The 25,823-nt window shown below is 35.1% G+C and overlaps 1 protein-coding gene across 6 annotated transcripts in view; it reads left to right on the top strand.

Moving 5' to 3' along the window:
- Positions 1-25,823, top strand: part of LOC106472685 (multidrug resistance-associated protein 4-like) — an 89,026-nt gene that overhangs the window by 4,910 nt on the left and 58,293 nt on the right. For 4 of the 6 annotated variants that reach the window (XM_022402184.1, XM_022402177.1, XM_022402196.1 and 1 more), the window contains exons 2-7: positions 5,538-5,655; positions 8,162-8,380; positions 8,617-8,706; positions 12,583-12,746; positions 21,084-21,209; positions 23,019-23,268. In XM_022402184.1, coding sequence (XP_022257892.1) covers positions 5,538-5,655; positions 8,162-8,380; positions 8,617-8,706; positions 12,583-12,746; positions 21,084-21,209; positions 23,019-23,268 — 967 coding nt within the window. Of the gene's footprint in view, positions 1-5,537; positions 5,656-8,161; positions 8,381-8,616; positions 8,707-12,582; positions 12,747-16,299; positions 16,324-21,083; positions 21,210-23,018; positions 23,269-25,823 lie in introns of those variants that run through there. The other 2 variants (XM_022402187.1, XM_022402202.1) reach the window with 2 other exon arrangements.

Genomic DNA, 25,823 nt, shown 5'->3' with positions numbered 1-25,823 from the left:
GTTGTCCTGTCACGTTGTGACCGTCTTATATATATACAAGACTAACACATATCTAGTAAATGCTAGGGCATTCTTGAAGGAACAGGATATTTCTAGAAAACGTGGTGTGATACTAGTCACGTGACCTCGCTGACGCAACAATATGAACCACACTGACAATAATGGGGTTAAATATTATAATTTAGATAAGGATTGAGAAAGTGTATTAGTGAGTTAATTTGAGCTCTGAATAATAATGTTTATTTTTGTACTTTGAACTGAAAGAGATTAGTTTCATCTTTATATATGTGGATGTATTTAAGAAGCCTTCCAGAAAACAAAACTTATTGGAGTTAAGCATGGTGGATTCATCTAATAATTCAGTGACATATTTTTAAAAAATGAATTATTTATTAATACACAGAATTTTACATACATTAGATCTAATAGCAAGTAACTAGCTACAATATTATGAATTGTTGAAATATCTACATCTATAGATTAAATAGAGTGCCTTTCTCTAACATTTCATAATAGAAGAGAAGTACTTCACTTTGATACCAAACCTGTATTGTCAATTTCTGAGAAGTCAATGGAATTAAATTATTAGTCAAACAACAAATGATTAATTATGATAACAAACAAAATAAAAAATCTACAAATGTGTTATTATATCAACATAATTATTGAAAGGTTAAATCATACCACAAAGAGGTCATGATGGATAGAAGTAGTAAATAGTACTGTATGAAACACAAAAATAGCAAATGCTTAGAAGTATATGTTTTTCTCAAGTAACCCAATTTCCCAACAGTTGTGAGACAGATAGACCCACAGATAACAGCAGGTCCACATGGGAATTAAGTAGAGTTTTTGTATGTGATAATTGGACCGAAATCTTTCTTCATGTGTGAAATATAAACTCTGGACAACTTTAAAAGAATGAACAGTATCTTTATTGCATGAATAAAACAGAAGATGGAATGTAGGTACCTACACAAATATCTGAACAGTCTCTTTAACTAGATTGTGTTTAGCTCTGCATCCCTTTTTTCTCTCGAGATCGATTTATGAAGATCAAAACATGCCAATCTTTAAAAAGCAAGTTCTTTTTATTGATCATGTAGCAGAAAACTTAACTTAGAAATTAACTTTTTGTTTTTTTTTAGCACTAAGATACACAATGAGCTATCTGTGCTGACCCACCAAGAGTATTGAAACCCAGTTTTTAGTGGTATGAGCCTTCAGACTTACTACTGAGCCAAGAAGAATAAGTAAAATGCAGAGATACACTGTCCACTTTAAGAGTTTACAGATTAACAAAATTAAGAAAACCAATTACAAAACCCAACTTAAAAGATAGAGGAAAAACAAAATTGAAGACAAAACTCTTTTTCATGATTACATTAAAAATCATTGTACAAAGATTCATTACATATGTATATATATTTTTTCTCCCACCCTCAAATAAACCCTTTCAAAATGTATACACAGTCACACAAAATACATGACTTCTACATCCCTCCTCTTTGAGATGTGCTCAGTAGTGTCAAAGAACCAAATTAAGGCACATCCTTACTAACTTAGTACAACTCACAATAAAAGAATCAAAACATGTTCAAATCAAATTATTTAGGAAAAGACTTAAATTCTTGGCATTTCACTCATGCTCACATACATGACAGAGCCATTGTACATTATCCCAAGCAAAAATAAACCTATATATACATACGTATATACATATTTCATTCTGCCTGACTGATAATATTTCTATCACAACCAAATAAAGTTTTAAGTGCAACACAGGTATATATTTATACATAAATCTGCTGTATGTCAGTGCTTGTAACCTCCCTAGTGCTATAAGGAAGTCAACACAGTGGTTGCTTTATTGAATGTGTATTGCCTATATATATATGGTGCCATGTCACTGTTGTTTGACTTATTCAGCCATCTGGTCTTATAAATGCTTTGGTATATTCATCCACTAAGTCTCGCTGAGTTGCTTTCGCTGCACCAGGTATAGATTTTCACAGTTATCAAACAATGTCCTCAGGTGTGTCAGTAGTCCTGTATTTGCTTTCAATTACAGTGCAATGGACAAAACATTAAGTTTTCTGAAGCATTGGCTACAGCATCTACCACTTGTTGTTTACTAACCCAGTTCTGCTGAACCAATGGCCAATATTAATACTTCTGCCCACTTTGCTACTTCGAAAATTACTTATGCTGTGTGTTGGCAAGGCCTATGCATCCACAAGTAATGCAGATGCGTTTATTTTTCTGTTTTGGACAATTTCCATTGGGAGGCATTGGCCATGGCTGTATTAGGTGTCCTATAGCCAGAACTTGTAGTAGCATATAACCTTTGGGAGGGTTCACATATCCCTACCCTCTCTCTGAAGGCCAGTTTAGTTACTATGTATTCCAGTCCTGTAGAGGCAGTTGCTTTGCACCTCTCATTGGGTCTAGCTCATTGCTGTAGAGGTTGAGTTGCCACTATATTTGCAATTTCAGGCTTTCTCCTTTTTCTTGGTTTAAGTTACTACTTCAAATCATGTTTTGATGGTCATGGATTCCATGAAAGTGTGGATGATCCTCACTCTCAGGTGCTGCCCCACATGTTCATTATAAAGTTCCCCAGTGTCTGCTGACTCTTGATATGCAGAGATTATTGCCAAATTTCCATGCAATCTATGCAGATCATCTGCACAGGGAGCAAGTTTGTTGGTCTTAGCCCTCATCTAAGCTTTAGACTCACACAGTAAATCACACAATTTTCAGTTGAATCAAGTTTGCTGCACAGCACATATATGATGATTCCCCAGTCATTTGGCTGCTCTTTATCTAGGTGTTCAACAGTACTGAGGGCTGGACCATCTAAACCCAGGACCAAGCATTGTTCAGCCTGCTCTGGACTCCATTCATTCCAGGCAGTAACCTGTTTGAAACATCTCGTAAACTGATTCAGATCTTCTTTCATAGCCCCTTAAATGTCAAAAGTGTTATTTTTGGGCCTGGCTCACAAGACCTTGCATGCCAGGCTAAAAATTCTCATCTTATGTTCTTGATGGGTGCCAGGAAGAGACATCATCAATGTTCTTGGCTTCTGCCAAAAGTCATTCAAAAGGACTCTGACATCCCAACAGGCAGTCAAACTCTGGGGGCTTTTCATATGGCCCTGCACAACCACCATTGTCATGAGGTACTGTTGACATGATGGGATTCTTCTTTTCTTTCAGTGCCTCCATCTACAGTCTTCACCTCTGTGTGTGTGTGTCTGTTTCCTAATCTGTTGAAGGAGACAACACTAACTGACATAAATTCTCTGACAGTAGCATGTCCAGCTTATTTCTACTACTTACTGGTGGTTTAGACTAAAGCCATTGTTGCTGTGCTTTGATTGGTAACAGGCTGGGAGTTCAGTAAAGACCTTCTCATGCATTCTTGAATTTGCCAGTTGTTCCACTATTCTGACAGACCCCAGTTGTTCTTGCTTCCCTGTCATCATGATCAATTTTCAGGGGCACTGACTACTCTTGTTGTCTGGGTGCACCAGACATGATCAAATCTACTTGAGTAGTGGTAGCAGGCTAACTGATGTTAAGGACTACCACAGCATCAGTAAAAGTCCTCTCTGCTGTGAGTAATTCCACATCGAGAAAAAGTAATTGGTTTCGTGAAAGCATTCCTTTAAGATCAAAATACATGAAAGATTAAATCAGGGCTAGTTTGCACATTATCTTGCTCCAGAAACTCTGCAAAAAGGCCTGATATCAGAACACCACAATTTTCTTCTTTCTATCTTGTGATCCTCTCAGGTAATCCAATTTTTCAACAAGATAACAGCAGGTCTACCCAGGAACTAACTAGAGTTTTGGGCATAGCTCATCTTTCAAGTGTGAAATAAAATGTGTAGACAACTTTAAAAGAATGAACAAAATCTTAATTGCACAAACGAAACAGAAAATTCAGTATGCACACCATATATAGATATCTGAATAATCCCTTTCCAATCTCCAAGAAGCAAGTCCTCCTTGTTAATCCTCTAGTACAAAATTGAGATCAGAAAGTGAGCTTGAATGTAGAATGTAAGTTTGCTTTGTTTGTCCAGAAAATGGCATCACCCTGGTGAATCCTTGTTCTGTCACAGCATTTGTCATCTGTTGCAGTCAGTCAATATATTAATCAGCAGGAGATGGTATTCCAATGCCAACTCATTTGACCTAGGTGTTTCATACTATACTGAAATATCCTTGCAGGCAAAGACAACATCACCTACATAAGAAACCACAGAAATGAAGCAATTATAACAAGGTAATGGTAATGACTTTTTGGACCATGTGGTGCTACAATGACAGTTGTGGAAACAAAGTAATCAATAATTTTGAAAATGATTGTATCATTGTAGGAAATAGAAAATACATGATCTTCCCATATGTTACTAGTAATCAATTTGAACTGGAATAAGTAGTATTGAAAGCTGTAAAGCTCAAAAGTGGAAGTGTACTCATGAAACTATTAAACTATGACTGAATAAAATTAATTTCTTAATGGTACTATGTTAAAACATAACAGTTCAAATGAATTTTGTTGAATAATGTGCCACAGATGATGTTTATGTCGAGTTCTAAATTTGTATTAATAGATAAAAATAAAATGACTGAGTCATGATTTGGTGCATGATCCACACTTTGCTAGGTTAGAGTTATTTGTAAGGCAGAAAGACCAATGCTGAGCATAATTTAACAGTGCTGCAACATTAAGTAAAAACTATCTTATTGCTTCTTAACTCCCACTGTTTCTCAACTATGTAGGATCCTGTAATCTCTATTTTAGACATTACATGCATTAATGTTAAATTATATAAAATATAAGTACTCCTGTTTTCAGTACCCTTCCAACTGTCTATTTTTTAAAAAATGTTTAAGATATCCACGTAAAAATGCAATCCAAATAACAGTGTGAGCCCAACACCTTTGTCAAATTGTGAGTGGTTTATAGTTTACTGTTCACCTCTATAATATTAGTTCAGAATGGTAATCTGGCCATGAAGACGATGGTTAGCTTTTATTGGACTATTTTTAAACTAGATTTTACCTCCAAAATGTACATCTTTTTGCTAGTATTAAACTCATTTGTAGGAATTGTAAAACTTACATTTGCCCTCTTTTCTCCACAAGTTAACACTGGATTGAAACCATGTTTTATAAAAATAAGTAAAATATCTACTTGAATTTGTTATTATTGCAAGTATTTTACAGTTAAACTTGTGCATTTAATGACAGTTTTAAGGTATATTAACTATACTCTTTAGGAAATGAAGTTTCTCTATATGTATAATAAAGACTGAAGATTTGCAGTTTGTTGTTGTATGCTTAAAATATTGCCCCCCAGGCTATTTAAACTGGGTTTCAATACCTGTGGTGGGCAGAGCACAGATAGTCCATTGTGTAGCTGTGCTTAATTACAAACAAACAGCTTAAATTATTATTTGTAAATCTCTTATATCATTGAGATTAATATTTATATTACTTTTATGTCATTTTCTACATTAGAGAATGGAACAAAGAAATAGCCAAACAGAAAGCAGGAATAAAACCAAGTTTAAAGAAAGCAGTTATTCGAAGTTTTGGTTGGAAGTATGCTGCTGTAGCTCTTTTGGCATTCTTTGAGGTAAGTGTTAATCTTGACATGTACCAGGATTGATATGCTTATGGAAAGTGCCTGAAAAATGATTTTCTATGTTATTGTTTGGAATAATTCTTTAAAGAAAAAATATTTCTAGTTTTCCCAAACAGCTGAAACTGACTGAAAACTAGATGCCGCCCATCAAGTGCTTAAAATTCGGCCAATTTTTAAATCTTGGAACTCCAGCAAGTTCGTGCACACTTTCAGTTCTCTGCTATTTTTAGGCAATGTGTGATACAAGACATAAAGTTTATCAATTAACGCTTTAAATCTGTTGATCCTTGAGACTGATTTTACAGTGTTACCGACCGACAGTTCTAATCTGTAATTAGCACAGTGCCACACAATTACAGAAGGAAATTTGTCTTTCATCAGTTTCTTAACTCCACTTTTATTCCCTAACATAACAACTGCACCATCACATGCCACACAAAGTAAATAGTTTTTCAGGTTGTCTTCATTCATTCCAATCGAGTAAAGAATCAAAAATTCCTTTTGCAGTAACATTTACAAGTTTGATCAAGTCCAAAAATAAATTTACTGGCGAGTTCCGTTATCCAGGATACATATTTGAATGCACACTATTAAGGTATTTTTTTCTCAAAGAAGTTGACTTGTCGATTATCAATGAGATTCTACTTTTTGATTTAGTAACTATATTAATGATTATTAATAATTAGTGGTTAGGGCACTAGACTCGCAATCTGCAGGTCGCGAGTTTGAATCCCCATCACACCAAAGCATGCTCACCCGGTGTCCGGACTAAGCCGCCAGTTCTACTCCAAGATACTCACCTCCAAAAGAATTTGGAGGTGTGAGAAACACCATACGAAACTACTACTATATTAATTAGTATTTTTTTCATTTCATCAGTAGTGTGATTCATGATGTTAATACATGCATTTGTTTAGTGAAGAATACAGCCCATGTCAATTCCATTTAGTTTGTGTAAATCTATTTCAAATTCAAAATTATCAAATGATTGGTTTTCTTTTGCTACCTTATATGCTGTGTGAAAATTTTTGTGGTATTCATTGAATATTAGAAAATGGGGACTTTTGGAGTGAAAACGAAGGCAAAAATGAAAGTTTCTAAAGAATGGGCCAACAATGAAATAACTTATTTTGGTGAAAGTCAACAGCAAAGGCTTCTGTCTTTGTGGGAAAAACTTTTCGATCACAAGGAAACCACAGGACATAAAGCTGCAGTAAAACTGTTGGCTGAAGCTGAGAAAGAGACCATTGAAAATGTGTGTTTGAAAGCGTTATCTCGAAAAAAAGCCAATTGTACTTCCTGTAAAAATAATTTTTTTGATCGGCAGTCCAGCAGCTAGGCCAGTTGTTGTCAGATAGCTTGTGGACAACGGATGGACCAGGAACAGAAACTGTCAATGACGTCATTAATTCTTGTTCTTTGGTCACTTCCTCACTTGTTCTAGCTTTCTTATTCACAGAAGGTGAAAAGAAACTTGTAATTCATTTCATTTTTATGTTAGGTTGTTTTATCAAGATGCAATAAAAATGATATACACTCCCGGTTACAATAATATCAAAGCACAGTAGACTAGAAACACATACCTGCTCAATTTAGCATCACCACCTCGACTGAGCATATCAGACCAAAACGACTTATTCCCGAGACTCACATGCATATTTTCATCTTGGCTGAGAAGGTGCTGTGCGATTAATGATGTCAATCATCTTCGTCTACTTTGTGACTTATTTTATTTGAATGAATGTACAGTCCAGACCCGCAAACATAATCAACTCAGCTTGTGGTCACCTATTTCCCAATCCCAAGAAGTCTCTTTAAACTCAGTATTTCATCCACCCAGGCTGGCTCTTACCTGACACTGCACAATTGAAACCTGTCAATCAAAGTGAGGCCACTACCATACATCAACTGATAGTGGCCACATCTTGTGGGTGTTAAAACCAGGTGACAATTGATGTTCCCTATTAATGGCACGCTAATCCTACCTGATGCTTCACACCTCATACTGCACTGATGATCACACATACATGATCAAACAAGCAGTATGTTTTCACGCTCCTTTAAGCTTTGTCATTTGAAACACTTCTAGTTTGGTGTCTCTTTGGTCTTCTTGTGAACAAAAGATTTGTTCAAAGGGAAAATTCACAGATTCAGTTACATTACTCTTTCAAGTTTTGTCACCTTTCTCTACATTTTGCAATATGAAAAATGGTGCCGGTATCAGTATCAGTGCATACCATCTAAAAATAACCTCTGAATTTATATATATGTATATGATAAATGAAGTTCATGTAATCTCTTCAAATATTTATTTTAATTATTTCAATTTTAAACAGTTAGTTTAGTTTAATTTCAAATCATAATCAACTTTGTACACTAACAAAACAAAGCTAAGAAAAAAACAAGCAATGAACTTTATAGTACTAAAAGACAGGTAAATTTCCATTATGCTTTTTCATTTAACCTTTGCTTTTTTTTGTCTTTAACTTTATTTTAGGAAGGTGTGGTACGAGTATTGCAGCCTGTAATGCTAGGTTGGGTGGTTCGTTATTTCAGTGATCCAGCAACCATCACAAAGAAAGAAATGTATTTATCAGCAGGAGGAGTGTGTTTAATGGCTGCCCTTTTTATCTTCCTTCATCACCCATACTTTTTTGGAGTACAGAGAACTGGAATGAGATTAAGAATAGCTAGCTGTAGTTTAGTGTATAAAAAGGTTGTGTATGTTAGCTTTCTCAGCAATTTATTGACAACACTTATTTTAAAACCTGATATTTGTAGATGTGTAACATGTTTGTAAGATCAAAACTATAGTTACTTGAAATTCAGAGCATATAATGATTTTTCATCTTTTTAATTATTATGTAATTTTTAAAGAATAATTTGTTTCACCACACACTAAATGCTTCAGGTTTTTGTACCCTAATAAATAAATCATTTATATTCTTTCAGGCTTTAAAGCTTAGCCAGGCATCTCTAGGAAAGACAACAATTGGACAGATGGTGAACCTTCTATCCAATGATGTAAATAGATTTGATGAGGTATAAACATTATTTGCTTCAAACTTAAAAATTAAGTTATATAATGCATTTTGTATGGTGTTGTGTTTGTACTGCTTCTATTTTACCAGTATTATAAATATGTAAGATTGTTAATCACATAAGTCTGATGCATATTATCAGAATTTGTTGTTTTTTATTGACTCAACAGAATGTTCTTCTTGTGATTCAATGATTGATGATTTTAGAGAAACATGGAAATAGATTAATGAAATTGTATAAAGTGTTTAAGTTGATAAAACATAGCAGCTTTTCACTGTTAAGGTATTGTTAGACTGCAGTTGTTTCATCTTTTTTTTTTAACCAGTCCATTACAGGTTTCATGCTAGATCTTCACCAATTTAATTCTTCATATCTGTAGGTTTTACTCCGTTTTCTACAAAAGATTTGTTCAGTAACACAATTCATCAGCTAGGCTTTATCTTATATTTCAGAGTTTGCAAACATGGTCATTAATTTAATTCTTATGAGTTTCTTTTACTTGCACGTAGACAGAATTTGAGGTAGACCTTTCATTGTCATAGGTTCAGTTCATTTGATGAGTTTTCTTATTGAATGAAGGACCTTTTGGGCAGACAAAAAAATCGTAAAAGGTGTTTTTACATGCACCCCTAAAAGACTTAATTAACTAAGGAATGTAGAAAAACATGTATGCATTAGAGGCATTGGAATCGAGGGTACTGTAGCACCCTACTTTTACATATTTGAATTACATAGCAACCATAAATTATATTATTGTAAAATCTGCATGTCTAGCCAAGCACCTCCTTTTTGCAACTACTTCCTACACCACTGTGCATTAATCTTACTAGCAGTTTTTTTAAGAACTCTAGTTTCTTAGTACTACATTTAAAAATCACATCAATAAAGATAATATCAAACCCTCATGTACAGTCCTAGTGAAAGTTGTGTTCTTCTTGTGAGGAGAATATTTTTATTTAAAATTGTATTCTATTATAAATATGTAAGATTTTTAATCAGTTAATTCGGATTCATATTTTTTTTTACTCGACAGAATGTGCTCTTCTTGTGATTCAATGACTGATGATTTTAGAGGAACATGGAGATATGTTAATGAAATTGTGTAAAATGCTTAAGTTGGTAAAGCATAGCAGCTTATCAGTTGTCTATTTTAGTCTGTTATATTTTTTTCTTATCTGGTTGTTGGCCCTCTTCAAATTGCAGTTGTTATTGCATTTTTTTGGCACATACCACAGTTATTTTGCTAATTGTCTGAATCTTGAATACCCAAAGTGTGAAATTTTTTATGGATTTTTGTTTGTGGTGTCATTCAATAGATGGTGCAGGAGTTTTGGTTACATACATAGATACTGACATACATGCTATATCCATTATAGTAAGATTTCATCACATTTATTTGATCTATAAAGATCAGTATTTGAAAAGACAGGCAGAAAATTTTATCTGTTAAAATAACACTAACTAGTATGTGTATCAAATACTGTGTTTATTATTCACATAATTTTTGAACACATCAGTTCAAAGTATTTTTTTATCTTCTGAGTGAAGCTTAGGTTTGAGTTCAAGAATTAAATAATACAGTTGTTATTTAAAAATAATGTATTTGCATATGTCTCTCTGAAACTTTTCTTGCAGATTTCTCAATCAAATGTTACAAATCTCATATTCTTAGAAAGGTCTTCGTCTAAGGAGTCTGGATTGCTTGTTGGCTTTTTGATTCAGAATCACGTTCCCTGTTTTTTCTATAATTAAACTTTTTAATGCAACAAGTATGCTACACAATGACACAATGTTGTTGATATCATGTGGCAACTGGCTTCAATTTCAACTTTATAGTTTTTAATTGCAAATTGTTTTACACAAACAACACTTAACCCACATGTAATTTCCTAAAAAAATGAACCTTACACGAAATACAATTGCTTTAAGCTTTCTCAACTTATTTAGGTCTAACATATGCATGCACAGTTCATTTAAAACCATAAGTTTGCCTTCATTACAACTTTACATTTACTTTGCAATTATTTGGTTTTGGTTCATTCCATAGACTTCTATAAACATCTTTTAGCTACCTTTCTGTGAGTTTCTTTCTTTCAAATCGTAAAACTGTGACATACATTGAACACTCACAACTGTTTCAGACTCTGTACACTATTATAAATGCCTTTACTATACTTTATGCATAGTTATTTGAAATAAAGTTATGTCTATATGAGTTTGTTTGCCTGACCATGTGAATTTTTTTCAAATATATCAAGAGTTATTGATATAACATATAATGCCTGCAAGAAAGCATGTGTATGAAAATGATAGAATAAGGAAAATTCAAGTGAAGAGCATGAAGACTATTGCAAATGTTTTGCAGGTCACGGCTAGTTTCATCATAATAGTATTAAGCTCATTTTAGCCTTATTCTCAGCTAGAACTAATTCACTTGTTGAATAAATAAAAAGTAAGAGAAACATTTAAGAAGTTAATATTGTTGCGTCAGCGAGATCACGTGACTAGTATCATGCCACCCGTTTTCTAGAACTATCCTGTTCCTTCGGGAGTGCTCTAGCATTTGCTAGATTGGGGGTGTTCTGGTATATATAAGATGGTCACGGCGTGACGTGACAATGTGTGTAGGTAGTGAGCAATTGATCTTCAGTCAGAGAGTATTGTTGAAGTTCGTTATAGCGTTTGTTTTAGCGCGAATGTTGAAATCAAGTGTATCGTAAAGTTATATTCAGAAAGAATAAACCAGTTTTATTAAGTAAGGACTTGTGTCGCTAAAGTTTCGTCGGAACGAAGTTATGGAAAATCAACTAACGACTGGAGGCGTAACAGTATTAATAAAGTTAGTAATTCGTAAGTTAAGAAGCAACTATACAGAATTAGATGAACAAAAAAGAAATCTAGATTTTTCTGTTGAACATCTTTCTCAAAGACAAGTGTTGAAACTATAAGTTCTATTTTACGTACTTAGACATTTGGATATTCATAGTTATAGTATTAGTTTCTTTATACTTCCAAGTTTTTTAATGATGATGTTGGTAATGTTGAAATCACCATATTGTTAATAAATTATTATTTTTTCAAATGTAAGGAATGTATTGTTTTTTTATATTTTAATATATGAATCCAGTAAAGCAGGTAATTTGCTTCAAAACTGTATGAACATAAATACTTGGTAGTGCAATTAGATATATGTTATGTATATTACTACAAGCTGTATTTTTTATGAACTGACACCCATCTTTTAGATAAAAAACATTAAGTGCAGTACACAAACTAACATACTGTTGTGTCAGTGAGGTCACGTGACTAGTATCACGCCACGTCCTTCTAGAAATATCCTGTTCCTTCATGAATGCTCTAGCGTTTACTAGATATGTGTTAGTCTTGTATATATAAGACGGTCACAACGTGACGGAACAGTGGTGAGTGTGTAATTGAACTGAGTATTGTTGAGTCGTGCTGAGCACGTGAGACGTTCGTTGAGAATTATAGCGTTTGTTATTGCGCGACTGTTGAAATTAAGTGTATCGCAAAGTTATATTCAGAAAGAATAAACCAGTTTTATTTAAGAAAGGACTTCTATCGGTAAAGTTTCTTTGGAAAGAATTTTTACGGAAAATTAACGAACGAACGGAAACGTAACAATACTCTTGTTAAGATAGTGGTAATTAATTGTTAATGATAATTTCTGCTAATTATCTATTTACATTCGCTGTATGCCAACTATTCACGTAACAAACATTCTTGACAAAAACTCTGAGTAAATGAACATAAATTAATTTGTTGTTTGTTTTATATTTCTTAATGAATAACATCTATAGAAATTTATTGTTTGCTCTTGGTTTGAAATCATTATTTTTTTTTCCATTATTTTAGAGTGTTATATTTCTTCCTTATCTGGTTGTTGGTCCTCTTCAAACTGCAGTTGTTATTGCAGTTTTATGGCAACATTTAGGTCCTGCTTGTCTTGCTGGACTCTCTGTTCTTTTGCTGTACATTCCATTTCAAGGCATTATGGAAAGGTTGTTCTCCAAGCTTAGGTAAGTAAAATGTGTGATTTTTTAAATTAGAATAGAACAGAGCAGTAAGAGGCAAATTAAAAGTTGGGAAGCCCAAGGTGTATTTGACTGAGCAAAGCAGGGGAATGTGCACCATAGATGCACACATTACAACTGGGGTCCAAGGCTTGCCTTAGAACCCTGAAAGCTCTTGATTAAATTTTATGCATTCTCCTGCTTTTCCTGTGAGTAATTTTCTTAATCTTGATGCATTTTTACTGTAACAGATTGAAAAGTGATGTGACAGCCCCCCACTTCCTACTCCAATGTAGAACTGAATAATCTGTATGTTTGATTCTCTTGACTGCTAACTAGAATATATTCTAGAGTATCTTTCATTGATTAGTTTATAACATGACTCAACTAAAAGAAACACCTTTCTAATGCTTGGTATTATACCTTATAGCTTTGTCAGAAGCTTATCTTTACACATACTAAAGCATTATGCCCCAGTATACTTAAAGATAAAACAGTAAAGTGAAATATTGAAAAAAGGGAAGGGGTCTTCTACTGGAGCTGTTGTTGTTGAAAATTGAAGAAATATAAACAATATAATGTTTTAATAGCATTATGAAAAAGAAAATTAAGAAATGCTAGGCATCAGTTGATTAAATTGTTTTGGAAATTGTTGCTTAAAACATAATTTGTTAAAGTGTTTAAGGGTTAATTTGGTCAAGTCAGGAAATATATGATGAAAGTAGTCATTAGTGTATACCTTGGATGACCAATTTCTCAGGACTTATGTACCCTTTCAGACTTGGACCTCATCTGACTATACCTTAGATAAAAATTTGGTTGATCACATGATGTGTCAGGTGTTTCCTGCTGTGGAAAAAGCACATCTAACATATATGGGGAAAGGCAAAGATATTGCAGCATTGCAAAGAGGTGTGATAGTTGGTGCATGTCTAACAGATATCATAGTGGCCAAGACAGTTTCATTGGTAGGCTACTCCAAGACTTGGTCATTTGAGTTTATTAACAATGGAAAAAAGGTTGAATAAAATGTCTGTTTTTTTGTAAAACTGGAGAAAGGAATTTTGACAGAATGATAAAGTCCATCATTCAACAATATACTCAATGGTGTAGTGGTGTGGGAATGCGTGGGAGCGACATTCCCTTACAAATCTCAAACTTTGTGAAGTTTTGCCCACCCCTAGAAGAAAGAATCATTAACCCCTTCATCTAGGTTGTAGGAAAGTTATCAAAGTATAATGAAAGAAAATATTGCAAAATGCAAAATAAAATATGTAGTTCTGTTAGAATTAATCACAAAATTCCAAACAATTTATGGTCAGAGTTTATACTGCTCACATTTTCACACTTATTTCCAGTAGTTATTATATTGTTAGCAACTGAATTAGAAACTCAACAAAACAAAATGTATAGTAATGTCAGGACTGTGAGTATGGACCACGAAATTCCAAAGTAAATCTGCTGAGAATTTCTACTTCCAATCTTTTCACATCTATTTTCTATGTATATTTTGCTGTTAATGGCTGAAGTCAAATCCTTTCGAAAATATAGCAATGAATAGCCACACTTGGCATTAGACTTTTCCCAGTTTCGAAAACCCAGTTGAGAAGGGTTTATTGGCTTATTTGTAGTACAGTAATTGGAACAAGCATTGTCTAAAGTACAATACAAAAAGTTTGGTCCAATAAACTTGTTAGAAATGAATGTTAGTTAACTCCTGAGGTGGTCGGGATTTACTGGTATAGGCGTAAAAGTGTATAAGAGCTATAAACATCCTGTTTTCTATTTAACCACACTTATACAGTAACCAATAAATACTTAGTTTCCAGTAATGTATATGGCCCGTTTTGGTTTAGCTAATATTTCTAACTTAGCCTTCTTGTTAATCACTTTAGAAGCCTTACAGAAGAGGGATATTACTATAGTTTATGCAGACAAGTTATTTTGTTATGGTTTTTAGAAGCAATGAAGGAATATAATGGTAAAAAAGGCCTCAGAAGCAGAGAATGTCATTAAAGAAATGAAGTTTCATTAATAACACTGACAGATAACAACAAGATAGTTTCAATTAATTATGATCACTTTTAACCAGTATCATAAACAATATGAAACAATGGTTATTCACACCAACTTCTTCTCATGAATCAAATGGGTCATGGCCAGGCATTTCTAATTCCATTCCAAACATAATTTTTAAGCTTCATACCTTAGAAGTCAATGAGTGATCAGTAGAGATAAATCTAGGCTTTGTAGAAAAGGAAATACAGTCCCTTTGTAAAAGTTTCAGATTGCTTTTTTCAAAAACAACCACAGCATACAGATTTTCTAGACAACTATGGGTGCCATATTCCATCAGATCAGAATCATTTAATTGGGTGTTCAAAAGTCATCCCATGCAGTTCTTCCGAAGGCGAATGAGGCTTTAGAAGCATAAACCTTATCATTATGGAAATGAAGTCTAGGCTGTTAATCAACCATGTGAAAAATCTCTTGTTCATTCGCTTCATGGCCCTCTGATTTAAAACTGTAAACCAGATGACTATGTATACAAATGGCTTAGGTGTCATCGTTCAGCAACTGATAGACGAACAAGAGTAGCCAAGTCCAAGGAACTCACTATGGACCAATAATGGTTGGAGACGGCTTGAATGGGTAATGAAGGTTTTCTTCATTACCCATTCAAGCTATCTCCAACCATTATTAGTCTCAAAGTGGGTTCCTCGTCATCGAATTTGAATTCACTATGGACCAAGCTTGGATGTTCTGTTAATAAGTTATTCAGGAATTCAAAATTTCAAGGTCAGAGAAAATTATTTTTTTACTGTAACATTTTCAAATGTAGATTTCAATTTCAATTACTATTTACAGCTACTATTTCTGAAATATGTGTTTCTGATATGGTATTTCCCTCCCCTCACAAGATTAGTAATTCTTGTTCATTGCTGCCCTCTATATGCGAACTTTTTATTACACATGCCACAAGCTTTCTGCACTCCGTATTGGAATCAAATTATTCCAACATGTTTCTTATGCAAATCATCATGTGTCACCTCTCCACCAATAGGAGAATAGTACACTCACGTGACGCATGTGACTTCCTCTGTGCGCCTCTACTAAACTATCACTTCTTGTTTAACAGCGCTTGTGCTCAGATGTCTTTCTTTTTCATATTCTGTGGTGTTTGAGATTGAATTAGTTCTCGAAGTGTTTTAATTTAACATAATCAGTTTTTTTAAAGTATTCATGATCACTTACCCTTATTCCAGTCACACTTATTTCTTCCTTCCAATGCATTTGTCAACTGATACAACATGAATTCCGAAGTTAATGTCCCCACTTCGGGTGTCTCACATTTGACAGGTGCTTTACCACAGGCTTCAGGTGCTGGTGATTCGTTGGGAGATTTGTCTACATTTATTTGCAAGGAGATTGAACCTTTATTTGCATCCACCTCTATCTCCATACATTGCATCACTGCCTCCTGAACCTGTGGAACCTGGACAGGCTGACGTGGACTTTCATCTCCTATTTCCGGAATTTGTCGTGCCTTCCCATACCCTTCTGTTCGGACTTTATTTCTCAGGTATGTGATTTTTTATCCCTTGCTCCTATATCTTATGACCCACGTTCTTCATTACGACATGAATATATTTGGGGGGGGGGGGGTAAATTTCCCTTTAGTCTCACCCATGCCCAATTTTCCTGCCTCCGTCTTACCCTCATGACTCTTTTGCAGTATCTTTCCACAATACATCTCCTGTCTGAGGCTCTTCACTGAAATCCTGAGGGATTTTCTGAGGACATCTTTTCTCTCCTTACCTCCATGTTGGCTTGTTTGTCATCTTCGGCTCTGGCTTTACAAGTGTGGTTTATCTGTTGTTGGGACCTTTTAGTTCATGATGTTATTTCATCTAGAACCCATTTACCTGCTCCTTATCTCTGGGATTTGCGTATGGCTCCATTTTTAAGGCATTTTGTCTTTGATACGGTCCTGGAGCCCTTGGAATCTCGGGTGGCATCTGTCCAGCAACAATCTACCCTTTTCCATCTTGTAGCCCATTTATCGCTGTCAGAGCCAAGTGTAATGCCAATTCCGGTTTCCCATCCTTCCTTTTCCCTACCCTTACCTGTCCCTCCTCATGGTGCCACAGCTTGTCGTTTTTCTCAATGATGTATGATATGCTGACACCAATTCCGGTGGGAGTTCGACTTGTCCAGCAACAATCTACCCTTTTCCATCTGGTAGCCCATTTATTGCTGTCAGAGCCAAGTGTAATGCCGATTCCGGTTTCCCATCCTTCCCTTTCCCTACCCTTACCTGTCCCTCCTCATGGTGCCACAGCTTGTCGTTTTTCTCAATGATGTATGATATGCTGACACCAATTCCGGTGGGAGTTCGACTTGTGGCCTTTGTTCTTTGGCGGCACACTCTTTCATTACTGATGTTTGGGTTCTTCAGGTTTTGTCAGAAGGCCTCGAAATTCCATTTCTTGTCCCACCTCCCTTGTCCCAGTAACCTGTTTCCTTCCCTTCTCCTCAGGATCCCATAACTTGCTAGCAACTATCAGAGGCAGCACAGGATCTCCTCACCAAACAGGCTATTGAACCTGTTCCACATCATTCACCTGGGTTTTACTCCTGTCTTTTTGTTATTCTCAAAAAGACTGGAGACTGGAAGCCTGTCATTGATATGTTCCACCTCAATCAATTTGTTCAACTTCCACATTTCACCATTGAGTCCTACCTCACACTTCATTGGGTATTTTCCCCAGGTTTGTGGATAACTAAGAGGGACATCTCTAATGCTTATCAGCATATTCTCATCTCGGAACAATCTCGTCCTTATCTTCGGTTCATCCATCGAGGGGTGGTGTACCAATTTCACACCCTACCCCTCTAGGCGGGCTTCTGCACCTTATGTTTTCTGTGGGGTGGTGAGAGCTTTTCCTCTTCATTTTCATTCCCTGGGGCTGCATTTCCATTTTTACATGGATGACTGGCTACTTCTGGCCCATTCCAAACAGGAGTCGGCCAGTCATCAGATCCTCCTCAAAGATGCTCAGGTAAGCTGGTTGATCAAATTGGAGAAGTCCTTCCTGCATCCTACCCAATACCTTGTGCATTTGGGTGACACTTTCAACACTCACCTCAGTTAGGCCCAACCTTCTCCTCTCCAATTCCATTCTATGGAATTGTCAGGTCACCATGCCCTGTCTGCTCCCTCACTTTCTGCACTCGAGGTTCTGTCGCTTTTAGGGATGTGGTCTTCTATGACACTGCTAATCCTCCTTGGCTGTGCACACGTGCACTCCCTTCAATGGGTTCTGCACGATCAATGGAACTTTGATTGGGATCCCTTGAATGCTCCCATAACACTTCCTCTTTCCTTTGTAGATGATCTCCTTTGGTGGTTGGACAAGAATCACACATTGACGGATGTCCCACTTCCACCTCCTTGTCTGGATTTACATCTGTTTATGGATGCATCCCTTCAGGGCTGGGGTGCATGGGTTGATCACCAGGAAGCTTTGGGTCGTTGGTCTTTGCATATCAATGTCCTAGAGCTGTTAGCCATTCATCGGGCTTTTGATCACTTTCTTCCCATTACTAGACATTGTCTGATAATGATCCATTCTGACAGTTCAATGGTGGTGGCTTATATCAATCACCAAGGTGACACCTGGTCAAGAGCCCTCTGTTTTCATACATTTGATCTCCTATATTGGGCCCATGCACAACACATTCATTTAATTGCGTGTCATGTCCTCATGGTAGATAGTTATTCCCATCATGACAAGATTTACCCTTCATTCTCTCTTTTTCAGTGACTTTACAAACTGTGGAGTTTTCGTTACATCAATTCATTTGCCACCATCCTCAATCACCAGTTACCCCTCTTGTGGTCCCTGATTCTCAGGCTTGGGCTACAGATGCTTTCAGTCAGGAAAGGTCATGCAAATTCCTATATGTTTATCCTCCTATCTGATTGCTTCATCGGGTAGTTTCCCTTATTCATGCCACTCTGTGCCAGGTCCTTCTGATCACTCCCTACTGGCTGGCTCAACCTTGGTTTCCTCCTTTCATCTAACTACAATTATTCCCTCCTGTACCACTTCCCTTGCCACCCTACCTCCTTTGTCAACCCCAGTCACTGGTTCTGCATCCTGCACTTCACACCCTCCTTCTTCATGCCTGACTTTTGTTTGGTCCTTGGTGAGGAGATTTGGTTTCTTCTATCATGTAGCTTTTCATTTGGCTCAATCCATCCATCATTCCTCCATTGCAATGTATCAGCGAAAGTGGAATGTCTTTTGTACATGGGCCCAGGCTCGAGGATTTCCTGCTGCTCATCCTACAGTTGCTGGTATCTCTAAGTTTCTCACAGGGAGGTCTTCGGTCTCCTAGATTTCAGGTTATCTGGCAGCTTTATCCCATACCTTTGGTTTTTCCTGTACCATACCCACCCATGGACTTGATGGGTAGAGCAGAAGGGAAGAGCTGCCGTGCCATGCCTCAATTGAATATATTGGTATGGTCTGCTTTTCAAAATAGGGTTTCTTGATCACCCCTTGCACTGTCTCGGGTGTTGACATTCCTCCAAGCTCTCCAACTCATTTTCAGCCATCCTTGCTTCTAAAGGAGAATGGGCATCCTTACCACTTACCAGTTCCAAGCTGCTGGGGTGGTCGACCATGGAATCACCCTGATGGCTATAACTATTCAGTTCAGAGTAGGGTAGTGGTGTTCTGCCGGTGTATATGACATAATATCCTCTGATTTGTGATTAAATACACAACTGAGTAAGATGTCAAAATGCAGTTCAATCCTTTGATTAGGAGCCCTCATCCTACCCTCACATGGATGTCAGTACCCCGTGGGCTGTTTTTGGATTTCGAGTGAACCAATCAACATAAGTCCTCACACAGGTTTTGGGTTGTCTATCTTCCCCACTTGATTTCTTCTTTCTGTGCTGTGAGTCACAGCTGGGATAAACGGGATTGTTCCGGTTCTATCATTGGCTCTCCCTCATTCTCTCTTATTAAGTGGATGATATTGCCCTTTCACAGTCATGGGAGTTGATTGCATGCAATAGACTTCCTTTTGATACTGGATGTCAAATTCCCAGATCTGTAGCTCAGAGCTAATCCTGTGTAATACCCAAAAATATTAGTTATTTTCAATTCCCCAGTTCTTGGGTTTGAGGTGAAGATAGTATAATCTTCATCCTACCTTTGCACAAAGGTTTTGGATGTAGTTGACTTACTGAGTATGGTCCGCCGTGCCCTAGCCATTCTTCATGCATCTTCTTCTACCCACCTTTCTTATTGTGGGATTGAGTTACTATATCTTTCTCTAGTTAGGATCACATTCCTACCACATTCTCTCTCACTGGGATGTACTCCTCTCAATTTCCACCTTGATTTCTTACACATTCCACATATGGGCAAAGAGTATACCTGGATCAGAAGTGGTGCAGTTACCCTCTTTGGATCTGACTCTCTCATCTACAGAGATATTCTTTGGACACTGTCAAGGGTTATGTCTGTTCTTCCCTCGCACCGGTCCCTCCTCCTAATTAATGTGGGATTCTAGCTTATCTTGTGAGCGGAGGGAAGTACCGAATCAGAAGTTATAATTTTCCTATACTGAAAATGTACTTCCAATAGGTACTTCTCTCCCCTCACACTTTCCTCCCTTCCTCTCCACTCACTTCTGGTGCATCTGTCGTGTGCCAAACTTCAAAGTTATAGTTTGGTAGAGGTGCATAGAGGGAGTCACATGTGTCACGTGAGTGTACTATTCTCATATTGTAGATGAGGTGACACAGGATGATTTGCATGAGAGACACGTTGGAATCATTTGGTACCAGTAGGGGAGGGGGAAGAAGACTTGTGGTGTGTGTAATAAAAAGCCACATATAGAGGGCAGTAATTAATGAGAATAGCTAATCTTGTGAGCGGAGGGAAGTATGTATTGGAAATACATTTTCAGTAGAGGAAAATTGTAACTTTTATGTATTGGTGATGTAATAAATACTAATCATACTAACACATTCAAAATGTGTTCCTTCACTTCTTTATTTAACACTACATCGCTGAATAATCTTACTGATAAACATTCAATTTACAAAAATCCACACCCTTCTCTAGCCATACCTTGTAATGAACATTGTAACAGATGTACTATAGCAGTACCAGATCATTACATAAACCACTAGACTGTTATCAACAAGCAAAAATGCCTTAAGAGGTGTAAAAATCACAGACATTGAACTAATAAGGACTAATGTTTACTTAGTTTTTACGGTGATGATTTTGTTTCTTTTACAACTCTGTTCAACAGGCTAAAAACAGCAAGTATCACAGATGAGAGGATTCGTTTGATGAATGAGATTGTTTTAGGTATGCGAGTGATTAAGATGTGTGCCTGGGAGAAACCTTTTGCTAACCTTATTGAAACTTCCAGAAGGTAAGTGTTTATAAACTTACCAGTTTGTTATTGATACTGTTATTAATTAAATCACTTGTGTAGACAACTAGTTAGACCTTGGCAACTGCATCTTATAAGTTTGTTATTGATACTCATTCAAAAGCTTATATATATATATTACAGAATCACATAACTTATATTATGGGAATTGACATTTTATGAACTCTCCTAATGAGCCAAGTAACAATGCAGTACATATGAGACATTAATTTAGAATGAATTTATAAAAAAGTAAAGGCTTAAGTGCTAAGTAGCTAAAATATCCACAATAATAGAATTGTGGAGAGTTTACAATGCATAATAGGAAGAAGTCCAATAACAACAAAATTATGAAGGTTGCAAAAGAAATCTAGGCCTAGCTAACATATTATACTTATTATATCACAATTTCACCATATTCTGCACACCTTATATATTGTATACTCTTTATTTTTTTCTTTATAAATGCCTATCTATTTTTTGAGCAATAGATAGCACTCTGATAATTGGAATATGTGACTTTCAGAATTATATTTTAAAATGCAACAACAATACATTAATGTATATATTACTAGCCTAGTAAATTTGGGCCTATTTTCTTGAATTTGAAAGTCCTCTAACCCATCCAACACATACATTAATGTACTTTTGTAAAGTAAAGAGAATTTATCTACATTTTAGTGATGTTAGTTTTCATTGAAAATAATTTATAGGCAACTCCACTGCTTTTCTTTTAAATTTTCAGCTGCTATGCTCATCTATGGCTTTCACACCAAGTGAAAACAAGGCAACGTATGCAAAACAATCTATGAGATAATGTTAGCTAACTCTCAAACCATACAGATTTTTAATAAATAAAGGGAAAATGTTATGATGCAGACTAACTTAAAATAAAGTAACTAAACTATAATTAAATGAACAATATTCATATTTATTTACAACAAAGATTTGAAAAACATTAACCTTTGTATTCAACAATCAGTAATGTACTGAATGTGAGAGTTTACCAAGATTCCAGGTCAAAGCGAGCTACAGGTTAGTTACACTTCTGACCTGCAATTTTTAATAGTAGTTATGTGTGTCAGGAAGTATAGTGGTAAAAAAGAAGTTAAACAAAGTGTTATGAGCTATAAATGTGCAACAGAATTATTTGAGCTTGTAGTTGAATAGTTTTCTTTGAATCAATTTAAAAGTTGAGTTTCAACTATGTTGATTACTAAAAACTGTTTATAGTACATGATCCACAGCACATTGTAAAACAAAACCTGTTGTGTACTACTGACTATCTGTGTTGTAACTTGTACTATAATACTACAAGAGAGTGACTATAATACACATTTTATAAGAGCCATGTTGAAGTTCTGAAATGTTTCTTTAAAAATATTAGCAGTTAAGAGTAGAAAACATCTTCCAAATAGATTTTTAAAATATATGTGCATATTAGCTTGAGTTGTTGTCTTTTTCTAATTTTAAAGTGTATTTTCTTGAAGTAAACTATTTTTATTTCACTGAACAAAAAAACTCAAAATTTAAAAAGAGGAATGTGTTTGTTTATATATTAGAGCAAAACCACATTGGGATATCTGCTGTGTTCACCATGAGGAATTGAACCTCAGATTTTAGTGTTGTAAGTCTGTAAACTTACCTCTTTCCCATCACGAAATAGAGGAATGTGATAAAATAAAATAAAAAATATCTGACTAAAAATTGATAACTATATATTTATAACCTGATTAAAAATATAAGGCATATAAAACTAGAAAATGAACTAAAATCAATGACATAGCATTTTGTTCCCTATTTGAATAGGAAGGAAATTTGCAAGATTCAACATACTTCAATTCTCCGAGCAGTGAATACATCCTTATTTTTTGTATCCTCAAAAATTATTCTGTTCATTTGTTTAATTACGTATGTGTTCATGGGAAGAAACTTAACTGCAGAAGGGGCATTTGTTAGTATGGCTCTCTACAAAAATTTGTGTTATTCAATGACCTTGTTATTCCCCTTTGGAATAGCTCATGGAGCAGAGTCTCTTATTTCTCTTAAAAGAATAGAGGTAATACTTTAATTTTTGTATTTAAGATATTTATGTTAAGTATAAGTAAGTTACCACCATATATAGTGTAATAACTTCAAAATGATTTCTTTCAAGTCTAGTAGTAATCGATATTGGTGAGATAGTCATTTAAGTTTATATCAGTACATTGTCTTTTCATTTAGTTTTTAGTAAGGTTAAACTTAAGTCTTTAAGAGTTGCTTTATTTGGGTGGAATAATCTATTGGAAGATAAGATCACTTAAACTTTTTCCTTTCTTTCAAAGCTTTAAACACAATTCATAAAGAATTTGTAAATGTGAAAAACATATTTTGTATTTGAAAGTTATACAGTAATATTAAAAAAATGATATACAAACAAAATAGTGCATGTTTTTTGTGAAAAATTCTATTTCTCCATATAATACTTTGTAAGTTTACATTTTTGGAAATAATTCATAAAAGTGTAACTTAAAGCCAACTTAAAGATGTTTCTCTTTGAAATGAAAGATGTGGATTTTAAAAAAGTTTTACTAATATCTACTCAGATGGGACAGTGAAGAGAGATGGTGATTATGATGGATATTGTGTTTTTCTTTGGCTTAAAATCATAATGTGGAACATTTTATTGGGATATTTATGAAGTTTTATGCTAATTGTTTGTAGTAATTTTCTCTTTTAATAATATTTCACCTAAGTAAAAACTAGAATAGTGTTGAAAGACTGTGATCCTCTGCCTTGTTTTTAAATCTCAGAACCTGCACATGCTTTCAGACCATGTTGCTTAGCTTTGTATATTATTGGTATATTTTAATGTAATGATAGTTAATCACTCTGGTATTTTATCTAGTGTTACAGAGTCAGATTTTCAGGAGATACCGAATAATGCTAAAATTGTATCATTTGATGTCTGTAGTCTTTTCACCAGTATATCAATGAATGTGTAAACAAAATGTTACAGATTTGATAGATAAAGAAAAGGAAACTACGTACAAGCCCAGGACTTAAAAATAATTATAACCACTTGCTTAGATCAGAACTACCTCAAATTTAATGACCAAATATATAACCAAAATGATGTGTTAGATATGCCCCCCCCCCCATTTTGCATGCAGAAGTTTTCATGGACAATTTAAAGAAAGTGTTTAGTAATGAAAATATTAAAAATTTAAAATATTGGTACAGATATGTTGTTCATGTGATTTATAGTGACAATCATCATACATGCTTCTTCAAGACATCCAATTTCACACAAACTTGCCGTGTTCCACAGTTTGTTACACAGGCTTATCACTGTACCCTTGTCATCTGAAGATTATGAAACTATATTAAAAACAATAAAACAAATCGCTGTTAACAACAGTTATACAACTAAGTTAATTGACACTTTGTTATTTAAAAAATTAAAAGCTATTTACATAAATATACTCACATACTATACCAAATGACAACAAAAACAAAAGGTTTAAAATAAGCTGCATTGAAAAACCTTCTCACAAAATATATAACACACTGAACAAAGAAATCCATAGACTGGCTTTCTACTGTACAAACAATTTAGGCAAAAATCAAAAGACAAAATTGAAAAGTGCAGTAACAGCGGTGTTTACCAATTAATGTGTCAAGACTGCAATAGTGTATAAATAGGTCAAACAGATTTATTTGTTTGTTAAGAATTTGTGCAAAAATACACGATGGCTATCTGCACTAGCTGTCCCTAATTTAGCAGTGAAAAACTAGAGAGAAGGCAGCTAATCATCACCACCCATTGTCAACTCTTGGGCTACTCTTTTACCACAGCTGAAAGGGCAAGCATGTTTGGTGGGATCAGGATTCAAACCAGCGATCCTCAGTTTGTGAATCGAGCACCCTAACCACCTGGCCATGGTGAGCCAAGTCAAACAGGATGTTCCACAGAAACAAGAATTATAGAACATTATAGAAGCTGGAAATTAATTTAAATTGATTCAACTTTTGCATCCTACTTTATTGAAACTAAACTCCAATTTGATATGGAAAAAAAGAAAACTGCAAAATTTGACATATCTTTGAAAAAAAATAAAAACTAAGTTGGTAGTCCTGAAATTTTAGAAATAAACAGAAGTCTAAAACAAATCCAGAAAAAGTTCTAAACGACCAAATCAAATTAAGCTCCTCCTCACTTCTCACCCCACCTGTCTTAAAGTGATTGTTAAGGTTACTTCCAGTTATTTGGTTAAACATATATAAGCCTATTTACAAGTCCTTTCAGTCTGTACCTGATCATGCCTTTACTTGTGAAACCATGGTCATTAGTAAATGAAGTATTTGGGAAACATACAATTATTTTTCCTCAATTCTATAAAAATAGAATATATATTTTTACCTTCAAGTTTCAATCTCCGTGTTTGAATATTTTTTTTATAGTACCATAGTCTGAGATATATATACACCTGGAAAAAAGTTAAGCACCCCCAAATATTTTTCAGGATTGCTTATTGAAAATAAGGTTTAATTTTCATGATGTTGAGCAATGTTCATAATTTCAAACATAATTAAAAGGATGTGAGCGTTCAGGTGTGACATTTAAATCAGGCG

Source organism: Limulus polyphemus, unplaced genomic scaffold (genome assembly GCF_000517525.1).
Source record: "Limulus polyphemus unplaced genomic scaffold, Limulus_polyphemus-2.1.2 Scaffold123, whole genome shotgun sequence".
Taxonomy (NCBI): Eukaryota; Metazoa; Arthropoda; class Merostomata; order Xiphosura; family Limulidae; genus Limulus; species Limulus polyphemus.
The sequence above is the reverse complement of the archived record's forward strand: the minus strand, read 5'-3'. Positions and strand labels throughout refer to the sequence as shown.